This window comes from Ovis canadensis, chromosome 6, assembly GCF_042477335.2.
Source record: "Ovis canadensis isolate MfBH-ARS-UI-01 breed Bighorn chromosome 6, ARS-UI_OviCan_v2, whole genome shotgun sequence".
NCBI lineage: Eukaryota > Metazoa > Chordata > Mammalia > Artiodactyla > Bovidae > Ovis > Ovis canadensis.
The window spans coordinates 103312975-103325717 of NC_091250.1; the positions used below are offsets into that span (position 1 = coordinate 103312975).

Genomic DNA, 12743 nt, shown 5'->3' on the forward strand with positions numbered 1-12743 from the left:
TTTAGGAGTCCTGTTCTGGCCACTCTGATATTTCAGCCATAGCAACTCTAGCATTTAACCCAGATCCCCATTTAATTTTTTTCTTTGATTTTTAGCCCCATGCATTTTACTTATTTCGTTCGCCTCACTCAGAAAATAACTCCAGGGGGGTGGGTATTTTTCCTGTGTTATTCACTGTTGTATTTCCAGTAGTCAGAATAGTGCTGGGCATATCCCAAATGACCAATACACGTTTGTGGAATGAATGAATGAATGAATGAGGCTGGGATGGAAGTTCTGACCAGATCAGAAAGGGCCTTAGGATCGGCTCACATGTTGGGATGTTTTCTTTCAGACACTGACACTGAATTCATCTACACAATTCACTCTCATCTAAGACCAACAGTCTAGGGGATGTGACTGCCTAATTTGGTGATCAAAAAGAAGACAGAAGAAAATGTATTCCTTTACAGTTTTCTGATTTTATCTTAAGGGCTGAAATAGTATCTTGCTGATTCAAACACTTTAAATACACCTTCTCTGTGATTAAATAAGTTATCTCTTGGTTCATTGCCCAATACTTTATTTTACATTGTCACGTTTGCTTTTTCCCTACCCAGGTTCTGTGGTGGACTAATTAAGGACATAAAGAGGAAAGCACCGTTTTTTGCCAGTGATTTTTATGATGCTTTAAATATTCAGGCTCTTTCAGCAATTCTCTTCATTTATCTGGCAACTGTAACTAATGCTATCACTTTTGGAGGACTGCTTGGGGATGCCACTGACAACATGCAGGTGGGTTTGGTTTTGGGGAAGACACAAATAGTACAGCCAGATTGCCTTCCTCACCCCTGCAGCTCAGCGAGAAGCAGATGGCCTTTCAGTTACTCAGCGTGATTTTCTTTCTTTTGCTGGATGGTGCATTTTACTTTGCTTCTGGTCTGCTGCTGTATTTCCAGCATTTTAGTAGTTACAAAAATAGCTCGATGAAATCTGGCTTGAGTCACAAGTGGGGAAAAGAAGGGAAGGAAATGAGGATATATAGCTCTATTTGGGCAAAAGCAGATCAGCTGCTTTAATTTTGTGCTGGGTATAAGGTTTTGATCTTCTGTTACCTTGAATGTATGGACCACACTGTTAAACTTGATATATCAAGTTTTGGGGGAATGTCTGGTTAGCTTCCTTTTACATGTGAGCAGACGATGGGTGTTTTGCTCAAGAATGAATTTGTATCTTTATGGGAAGAACTCAGCTTTAAGGATAAAAGCTACGATTTGGTGTTCCTATTCCTGGATCTGCCTCTCATTAAGCCATTAAGATTCTAGCTTTATTCTTGCTATGCAGGTGGCATTTGCCCTTCTTTTGTAGCCATAATAGCTGAAGTTTTAGTGATAGAAAAGATATTTTTAATTCCCATAATCAGAAAGATATGTACAAAACCTCTTTTAGTTGATCCATTCATTATGGAAAAAAATAGGCATTGTGCTAGTTGTGGAGTATAGAGTAGTGAGTGAAGCTGAAAAGAACCAGATTCAAGCCCTTTTCAAACACTGTTCTTCTGTGTTACTACTTATTACTGTTTAACCTATGTGACATTAATAAGTGCTGCCAACCAGCTTATTTAAAATAATAGAGCTGCTTCCAAAGGATTGCTTTTTTTCTACTTCTGTTTTCTCCCCTGGGCACATTTCATAATTTAGATTTCTGCTTAAACACAAAATTAAGATGGAGACGCTCTGTGACATCTGTGTTGACCCAAGCAAAAAGGGAGACATTACTTTAAACAATTTTATTTCTCTTTTTAAGAGCACTTTCATCTTTTAGTCTTTATCTATTACTGCATAGCATGCTACCCCAAATCTGAGGCTTCAACCAACCATTTTTTCCTTTTCTCTTTTGGTTTTGGTGGTTGATGGACTTGGGTGGCTGGTTCCCTTTGGTCCTTGTAGACTTGCAGTGTTTTGGCAGCTGAGTTTGGAGTTGCCTGAGGGCTTCTTTCCTCCCGTGACTGCTGCTGGGGCTGGGGGCTCCCCCTGTGACTGTACCAAGGCTGGCTTGGGTTTTCTCACAGCAGGGCACCGTGATGCCTCCCGTGACCTCCCGCTCCTTTGAAAGGGGGCAGTTGCCATTTGGCTTTCCTTGTTGCCATGTGGATATACACTCATTATTCATTTTCTGATTTCCAAAGAGAGGTTGGAATTCAAATTCTTAAGTGAAATCTGGTGATTCTGAAATATTGGCCAATGATCAACATTTTAAAAATTACATTGTGCTGGCCAGAAAGCACTTAGCTGTATATTCCCAAGTATGGGGGATAGAAGCCAAGCATTGTAGACACAAAGATGAAGTATACGAAGAGGGTGTCTTCCCCTTTTTTCCTCATTCATAGACAAAAATGAGTAAATTAATTGTAACAGTAATTCAGTAATGGTATTTTTACAAAATCTGTCTGTATTCAAATTGCGTGGCTATTCTTCATCTAAATGAAAGTTTAATGATAATTAAAATACATCATTCAAAAGAAAAAAGTGGAGGAAAGAAGCACTGGGGAAGCACCCTGAGGCCAGCATGAAGAAGATAATACAGGCAACCTCATGTTAAGTGAAGGACAGGAAGTCTGGCATGCTGCAATCCTTGGGGTCGCGAACAGTCAGACACAACTGAGCGACTGAACAGCATGTTAATGGATAAGAAAGCTGTGGTCCATATACACCATGGAGTATTACTCAGCCATTAAAAAGAATGCATTTGAATCAGTTCTAATGAGGTGGATGAAACTGGAGCCGATTATACAGAGTGAAGTAAGCCAGAAAGAAAAACACCAATACAGTATACTAACACACATATATGGAATTTAGAAAGATGGTAACGCTAACCCTGTACGCGAGACAGCAAAAGAGACACAGATGTATAGAACAGTCTTTTGGACTCTGTGTAGAGGGAGAGGGTGGGATGATTTGGGAGAATGGCATTGAAACATGAATAATATCATATATGAAACGAATCGCCAGTCCAGGTTCGATGCAGGATACAGGATGCTTGGGGCTGGTGCACTGAGACGACCCAGAGGGATGGTATGGGGAGGGAGGAGGAAGGAGGGTTCAGGATGGGGAACATGTGTATACCTGTGGTGGATTCATGTTGAGGTATGGCAAAACCAATACAATATTGTAAAGTAATTAACCTCCAATTGAAATAAATTTATATTAAAAAAAAGAAAAATCACAGAAAGCTGTGATTTTGAGAGGGTAGCAAGAGCAAAACCTCCTTCTGTCTTGTACACTATAGATAGACTTTCAGGTGAAGATAATTTTTCAACATGTGTTTTTTTTTTAATGTTCTTATTGAGATGGAGACATAATGACACTTCTTATGTGTTACCCTTTTGCCTTTTTAAGCTGAATTGAACTCTTCAACTTCATGAGACTTAGCTTTAAAATGATGCATCTCACACGAGAGAGAGAGAGAGAGAGATCTGTTCAAGTCTGCTGTTGATCCCTCCTCGTGGTGCATTGTTTTGCATATGAGCGAGTTCTGTAAAGATTCAGTGATGTAACATATATAGTTACTGTGGGTTTATCCTCTGTGACAAGTGTTGTGGGAGAGGCCTTGCTGGTGGAGTAAGCTACTTTCTGGATTCTAAAGATTTTAGGAGAAATATAAATGCTTTCAGTGTGTCAGGATGTCCATTAAAATGACCATTTGCTGGATGTTACTTCTGGGAGTTGACTTAATCAAGTATCTAATTGAAACCTATGAGGATAATTTGTCAGACATAATGGACCATTATATCAATAAATTATATAACCTCCATTGATAGTTTCACTGAAACTGAATTCGTTTTTTTAAAAACTTTCTCTGAATGAAAATAGTGTTGGATATATTTAACACTCATATATACATATATTTAGTCTTCATGTCATTTCTGAAGACTTTTTTGTTTTAAGAACTATGTGGAGTGAAACACTAAAATTTGGTACTTTCAGTGGGTGGCAAAAACATTGAAAAACAGGGATTAAAAAATTAATGATCGTTAATAGCTATTTCTTGAACAGAATACTCTTATGAATTTCTTTTGGATGGAATGATGCTGTTAGTAAATGAGTTCATAGATTCAATGGGTTTTTTTGATATAATATGGGTAAATATAATTTGACTAGGACGTGCACATGCATACCCAACTCAATAGTTACATAGTAATTTTACATGCCCTAGAATTTAAATATGGAAAAATTTTGCTTATAGTCATCTAATTAGGTTTTCTTGCAGTGGTAGATGACTTAGATGGGTGTATCTATTGGTTTTATCTATTTTGAAGACCAGGGAATAAGGTGAATTTAATATGTTGAAGAGTGTCTCAAAACTGAAAGGGTATGTTCTTTAACATACAGAGGTGGTTTTTGCGATACGAATATTGGGGTGCATGCATCTTTTTGAATTACAGGGTTTTTTTTCCTAAATATATGCCCAGGAGAGGGATTGCTGGATCATATGTCAACTCTGTTCCTGATTTTTTGAGGAACCTGCATCCTGTTTTCCATAGGGCTGCACCAGTTTCCATTCCCACTAACAGTGTAAGAGGGTTCCATTTTCTCCATACCCTTTCTAGTATTTGTTATTTGTAGACTTTTTAAATGACAGCCACTCTGACCAGTGTGAGATGAAAACTCTCACTGTAGTTTTGGTTTTCATTTCTTTAACAATTAGTGATGTTGACCATCTCTTCATGAGCCTGTTGGTCATCTTATAACATACAGAGGTTTTGATGTTCTGGCAGTAAATGTCTTCTTGACTTGGCATCAGGAAAAGAAAATACTTTGTGGATTTGGTGTCAAGGCCCAGCTTGTTTTACCAGTCTAAGGCAGATGTCGATACATTCCTTTGTGAATATTTATTGGGTATCTACTGTGTACCAGGCATTGTTTTAAGTCCTGGGGATACAGGTAACATGAGCAAAGTAGGTAAGAATCCCTATTCTGATGGTATTTACAATCTAGAGTTGATAAAGCAATCTTTTTTATGCTCCCCCGAGATACCAGTAGTGGTCTGTAGTGGACCTGTTTAAAGGGGTGAAATCTTTCTTCATTTGACTTTCTAAACACCAGATCAGAATGGAGCAGAAAAGCATTGGCATAGCCTGAAATAATCTTCAATTGTATCACATGCCTTCATAAATGTGGCAGTGGGTTATTCACAAAAGCACAGGCAGCTCAAATGAGTCAGCTGAGTACAGTGTCCTTGCTTTTAGAGGCGGGCAGCTGAGAGACGTTCACGTAGGACCTTTATTGTGAGGCTACAAATAGACATGGATGCTGGGCAGAAGAAGCATGTTGTGACAACATGAGTGAGTCACCCACACTGGTGTCGTTTAAGCAAACTCTTCTGCCAACTTCTCTTCAGGAGGTCTTGCCTACTCAATGACACGAATTTACATTTAAGCATTCATTTCAGAGAAATATATATGTAATTAGTATTCACATACATTCTCAGTTATGTAAATTCAATAATCACACATATATGTGTAATATATATATATTACATTATGTGTGTGTGTTTGTGTATATACATATGCACACACCTATTTTGAAGCAAATCTTGAGAGGCATATGGATCATTTCCCATGGAACTGTGTTCAAAATAAATCAGCTGAGGCTCCAGAGGCTCCAGTCAGTTCAGTTCAGTCACTTAGTCATGTTCAACTCTTTGTGACCCCATCCACGGACTGCAGCACACCAGGCTTTCCTATCCATCACCAACTCCCGGAGTTTACTCAAACTCATGTCCATCGAGTTGGTGATGCCATCCAACCATCTCATCCTCTGTCAGCCTCTTCTCCTCCCACCTTTAATCTTTCCCAGCATCAGGGTCTTTTCCAGTGAGTCAGTTCTTTACATTAGGTGGCCAAAGTATTGGAGTTTCAGCTTCAGCATCACTCTTTCCAGTGAATATTCAGGACTGATTTCCTTTAGGATGGACTGGCTGGATCTCCTTGCAGTCCGAGGGACTCTTCAAGAATCTACTCCAACACCACAGTTCAAAAGCATCAGTTCTTCAGCACTCAGCTTTCTTTATAGTCCAACTCTCACATCCGTACATGACCACAGGAAAAACCATAGCTTTGACTAGATGGACCTTTGTTGGCAAAGTAATGTCTCTGCTTTTTAATATGCTATCTAAAGGAATAAGCATCTTTTAATTTCATGGCTGCAGTTACCATCTGCAGTGACTTTGCAGCCCAGGAAAATAAAGTCTCTCACTGTTTCCATTATTTCCCCAAAGTTTCTCACTGTTTCCATTATTTCCCTATCTATTTGCCATGAAGTGATGGGACCAGATGCCATGATGATCTTAGTTTTCTGAATGTTGAGTTTTAAGCTAACTTTTTCACTCTCCTCTTTCACTTTCATCAAGAGGCTCTTTAGTTCTTCTTCGCTTTCTGTGGGTTGTGTCATCTGCATATCTGTGGTTATTGATATTTCTCCGGGTAATCTTGATTCCACCTTGTGCTTCATCCAGCCTGGCATTTCACATGATATACTCTGCATATTAATTAAATAAGTAGGGTGACAGTATACAGCCTTGACATACTCCTTTCCTATTTGGAACCAGTCTGTTGTTCCATGTCCAGTTCTAACTGCTGCTTCTTGACCTGCATACAGATTTCTCAGGAGGCAGGTCAGGTAGTCTGGTATTCCCATCTCATCTCTTTAAGAATTTTCCAGTTTGTTGTGATCCCTTGTGGCTCAGCTGGTAAAGAATCCCCCTGTAATATGGGAGACTTGGGTTCAATCCCTGGGTTGGAAAGATGCCCTGGAGAAGGGTAAGGATACCCACTCCAGTATCTGGCCTGGAGAATTCTATGGACTGTATAATCCATAGGGTCGCAAAGAGTTGGACAGGACTGAGCAGCTTTCGCTTTCACTTTCACACACTCAGAAAGACTTTGGTATAATCAATAAAGCAGAAGTAGATGTTTTTCTGAACTCTCTCCAGATATAATCAAATTATAATGGCAGCATAGATAGCTGCATGACTTCTGCAACTTGCCACATACATTTGAGCCATCATGCTTCTCTGAGAGGACTCTGAAGCTTCCAGAGTGGGTGTGCATGGATTCCTTAAGTGTAGGCAATTAAAGCTTAGCCTGGGCTTCTGGGAGTAACTGAACTGCTTTGCCAAGAGTTGACCTTACATTCTTCTGGGATCTAGCCCTGGCTTGTTTCCTGTTCTTAAGCAACAAAGTATTAGAGCACTGGCCTTCTGAGGTCCAAGAAGATGCAGTGCTCTCATTGCCCTTTTCAGTAAGCTCCACTGTTAGAATGCTCTGTTCTCCTTGCCATGAAGTGAAAGTGTGTTAGTCCCTCCGTCATGTCTGACACTTTATGACCCCATGGACTATAGCCCATTAGGCTCCTCTATCCATGGAATTCTCTAGGCAAGAATACTGGAGTGGATGGCCATTTCCTTCTCTCGGGAATATTCCCAGCCCAGGGATCCAAGCCATGTATTCTGCATTGTAGGCAAATTCTTTACCATCTGAGCCACCCGGGAAGCTCTTCCTTCAGTCATGTCCGACTCTGCAACCCATGAACTGTAGCCTGCCAGGCTCCTGTGTCCATAGGATTTTCCAGGCAAGAATACTGAAGTGCGTTGCAATTTCCTCCTCCAGGGGATCTTCCTTACCCCAGGGACTGAATTCGCGTCTCCTACATTGACAGGTGGATTCTTTACCACTGAACCCTGCCATACTGTTAAGTAAAAATAAGGGCTTTTATCTTCACTATCTTAAAAACATGTCCTTCCCACAACTAAAGTCTCTTATGACCATGCTTTGAACTCATTGCATTAGATTTATATTCTTGGTTGCCAAGTGGGTATACTGTTCTATTAATTAAATTGTTAAATGTCGATTTAACAAATATTTATGAATAGGTTAGTCTGTGGGTAAGATACTGATATAAGGAACATTGTTTTGATACTTTGTGGCAAGTCTTTGTTATTTCAAAGCTGTCCTTCTTAGCTTTATGGAACACAGAGAAGTGCTTTAATTTAAATTGACTGTTGTTGGTTGTGAATGACTGAGCACAGTCTAGAGTGAAGACTGAGTGAAGAAAGTCATTTAAATATTTTTCAGGAATAAATGTAGTCCTACTTTCACAAACCTTTTAGTAAAAGAAGACCGTAAGATTTTTTAGGATTTTAGAATTTGTTGAATTTTGTGATATTTATGGAGCCTAACAGAGCACATTTTAAGGGAACTTGTTTCATAATAAGGAACATTTATAAATATAAATTTGGCATCTCCAACTTTGAGGCTTTATTTTAACATACTGCTGTACTGAGAATATTTGATCAATCTGCTTAAGTTGGAAATGTATCATTTCTTACTCATATATGATATTCCTCAATAAGATAGACACTTCTTTACAAAGCATCATGCGCAATTTGTAACAGCAGGATTAAAGCAACTGATAATTACTTTACTGCATGAAGACTATATAATAATTTCATCTTCCCTGAATGTTACACTTTCGTACCAAAGTGCGTTTCTTCCTTAAAGTGGAAATAGAAGGTGACGTGTTTATCTGCACCAGAAACATATTCCAGTTTGGGCAAGGTTGTCTGTTGGAATGATCCAATTAGGTTGTGCTGGTAAGAAAACAATAAATGTGTATCAGTTACAAAGTAAAGGGCACCGCATTGTTTTCTTGCCTCCAGGGTATGTTGGTCATTCCTTGTCCCTGGAAGAAACTTTAGATACTTTGCTTCATTTTATGTATAAGTTTTGAATGAAACCTGTTTGATTGAAGTTTGTTTTTTTGTTTTACCAAATTCCATTTAGCAGAAACCTATTTGGTTGTTTTTTTCATGTAAATGACCTTTGTCAACTCTATTTTCTTGGTCAGAAAATGATGGTCATTTGAGCAGCGGTGAAGATCCCAAACAATGCTAAATTCTAAACGATATTTTGTGTTTAGCTTGAAATCATTTTGAAATAGCTTTGTTTTGAATAAGATAAAATTAAGCATTGTACGAAATTCAAATAGTACAGAAACACTGCATAGAAGATCGTTTTGCCCTTAAATCCATGACCCAGGAATAACCATTATTAACCTGTTCATGAATATCTTTCTGTGTCTTGCAATGCTTGTATAAACAGATCACTGTATAGGATTTTCTGTAAATGAGATCATATATGCAATCATATATGTAACTAGCATTTTAAGAAAGTCTTTCCACCTCAACATGAGTCTTGAACACAGCATTTTTAATGGCTGCATTTCTTTATACACATGATGTATGTGCTATAATTTACTTAATAAATTCTCTATTAGACTTTTAGTTTTTTTCAGTCTTTTCATTTGTAAACACTCTTGGTGCTTAACTCCACTTTCCTTCTTTGTCATTACCTCTTTAGCTGAATTTTTAGCAGAATGTAATTGCAGTAGATACTTATTTTATTTTTGATATTGATTTCAGGTTACGCTTCACAAAGGTATACTGATTTAAACTTCTACCAGTAATGGACAAGAGAGCTGGCTTGCTCACTTTCTTGCAAAAACAGAATTTGTCTCATATTCTCATTTTTGTCATTCTGTGGCTTAAAAATGATGGCTCATTTTTATTCCATTTACATTTCTTTGACTTTTAGTGAGAGGGAATATCCTTCCTTACTTACTGCTTACTTACGCGTCTTTAAAGTAAGTACACTTGGGATATTTCTCTTTGGGGCATTATTTTTTTCTCATTGACTTATAAGAACTCTTTGTATAATAAGGATATCTTCCCTTTGCTTGTCAGAAATATCACAAATGTATTTTTCCTAGATCTGCTATATATCTTTTAACCTTATTTATGATTTCTTTTGCTGTAAAGATCTCAGTTTTTATGTAGTCCAAATCTTTAGTCTTTTATAGTTTCTTATATTCATGATATATTTAGAGCAGTTTCCCCACCCCAAGATTAGAAAAATATTTACCCACATATCTAAGTTCTTTTATGTTTTCATTTACATTTCTCATCCATCTGGACTTAATTTTTGTGTAAGATTATACTGGTATTTGATGTTTGGACACTTCAGAAGATCTAGATACATATTCACAGCTCTTCAAACAAAACAATATCGTAAAGCCTCTCTTTCTTGCTATCCATTCTATTGGACTTGGAACTGGAGCTCTTGAATAGAGATTTTGGCTCATACTTTTCTTCAAGCAGAGAGATAATTTGTTTTTCAAGTCTTGCCTCCTTTTTTCTGTTCCTGCTGGGCAGTGTAAACAGAAATCCTGTTTATGACGACAAAGCACTTTTAGGTAGAGATGGCACACTAAGGATTTGGCAGCTGTGATATGTCAGGAGAGAAATCATTGACTTATAGTCCGTAGCTACACAGGTGAAGTAAAAAATGAGGGTTGTATATCCAGTCTTCCTTCCTAGTGTAGGTGAATGGTTTGTGTAACTGCTGGTCATTAACCATGCTAGCAGGTAGTTCTTATTTTGATAGAAGAAGGAAGATTGCCTGAATGGGTGCACCTCACATTTGGACCATATAAAAATCAGTTTGGGAACTTTGAAAACCTATGGATTCCTGGGACCTGATCTTTGGAGATCTTGATTTAGTTGTTCAAAGTGAAGATGTGTTTAGTTGCTCAGTCGTGTCTGACTCTTTTGCAACTCGCTGCAAAAGCCCATCAGGCTCCTCTGTCCATGGGATTCTCCACGCAAGAATACTGGAATGGATGCCATTTCCTTCTTCTTCCCCAGGGAATCTTTCCCACATGTGTCTCCTGTACTCATGCACTGACAGGCAGATTCTTTACCACAAAGCCACCTGGGAAGCCTAAAGTGGAAATAAAAACTAAGTATTTCTTTTCCCTAAAAAAACAAAAAACAAACAAAAGCAACCCTCCGAGATATTTTTCATGTGACTCAAATTTGATTTAGGTACTTGCATCATCTCATCGCTTATTTTTGATCTTGTGGCTTTATGTTGGGGATCTGATCTGCAGGTAATTCAGGTTTGTTGCTTATTTCCGATGGCCATGTTTAAAAGTCATTAGGCTGCATCAATTTTCTTGGCTAAATTTCAGATTCAAATGCTAGAGAAGTTTAATTTGATTGATCAACATTCTACACAGTTTCAATAGATTACAACCAATACAGGCTGAAATTTCTTTTTATGGTTAGTAGACATTTTCTTTAAAGTCTTAAAATCTAACAATAACGTTGGTGAATATTTTAGCATTTATTGCCCCCTAAATATTCTTTTCTCATTTTGCTGCTGCTAAGTCACTTCAGTCGTGTCTGACTCTGTGTGATCCCATAGACGGCAGCCCACCAGGCTCCCGTGTCCCTGGGATTCTCCAGGCAAGAACACTGAAGTAGGTTGCCATTTCCTTCTCCAATGCATGTGAAAAGTGAAAGTGAAAAGTGAAAGGGAGTTTGCTCAGTCATGTCTGACTCTTTACCACCCCATAGACCACAGCCTACTAGGCTCCTCTGTCCATGGGATTTTCCAGGCAAGAGTACTGGAGTGGGGTGCCATCGCCTTCTCCGTTTCTCATTTTACTTCATTGATAATTGTCAGAGAGATAGAAAATCCTTTGTATTTTAAGGCAGTTTGGGGTTAATTATAATCCAAGTAATACATTTCTTAATAAAAAGGGCATAAAACAACAAAGGTCATTCTTTAGTGTTATGTGAAAATATTAAATGTAGTAAATTGTATTAAAGTCAAAGTTGACAGCATAAATGTTGAATGTTTTATCATCTTGAATGCATTTGCTTTGTGTTAGCCGTGACAGGTGTGATGGCCTTCACTTATCACAAGTAGCTCACAGACAAAATGCTGGTGCTACCAATTGTGGTTGGATTTTTTTTCTAAAGAAACTTGCTCCTATGGTGAGATTTTTTCCTTTTTTTCATGTTCTTATCACTTTTTAAAACTTATTTATTTGTAATTAGAGGATACTTGCTTTACTGTGTTGTGTTGGTTTCTGCTGTACATCAACATGAGTCAGCCATAGGTATACATATGTTCCCTCCTTCTTGAACCTCCCTTCCTCAAATTTCTTTTATGCTTGATCTTTCTGAGGCTTCAGTTAACTTTCTTGGCCCTTCTATAAAATAAGGAACATCTTTGGTTTAATGTTATACCCTCGTGTGAGCAGAAAAGTGTTCACAAATTGCTTTACATGTGGATTTTTACTTCATTGCTATAAAGGGAGATAAACCATTTTGTTTTATCATGGCTGATTCCATGTGTTAGATACTACAAGGAATGAAAAGAAGCACCAAAATCAGTGGCTGGAACATTGCCGTCTAAGGCTTCTGTGGATTCCTGGTGGCACTAGTGGTAAAGATTCCACTTGCCAGTGTAGGAGACACACAGAGACCTGAGTGTGATCCCTGGGAAGATGCCCTGGAGTAGGCCACGACAACTCGCTCCAGTATTCTTGGCCGTAAAATGCCGTGGACAGAGGAGCCTGAAGGGCTATAGTGCATGGGATCGCAGAATTGGACATGACTGAACAGTACACCCATCCCTGGAAACACTGAGAATCTAGAGGCTTTTGCCCTCTTTTCGTCTGAGGAGTCATTTTCATCTTTTCCTGTCACTCCTGTTGACCGTCACGCTCCATCTCCTTCCTCGTTGAAGGAGAGAGAAGTAACTGGGAAGAAGGAGACCGGAAGCAGGAAGAAAAGAAAACCGGCATCTTATCGTCTCTCTACTTTATTCTTAGCTTTTTATATGGTATTATCATATT

At 38.5% G+C, this 12743-nt stretch overlaps 1 protein-coding gene across 6 annotated transcripts in view; it reads left to right on the forward strand.

The window, feature by feature from the left end:
* The window catches only part of SLC4A4 (solute carrier family 4 member 4), a 370094-nt gene that overhangs the window by 268372 nt on the left and 88979 nt on the right, over positions 1 to 12743 (forward strand). For all 6 annotated transcript variants that reach the window (XM_069594319.1, XM_069594322.1, XM_069594321.1 and 3 more), the window contains exon 12: positions 600 to 774. In XM_069594319.1, the coding sequence (XP_069450420.1) occupies positions 600 to 774 (175 nt within the window). The remainder of the gene's footprint in view (positions 1 to 599; positions 775 to 12743) is intronic.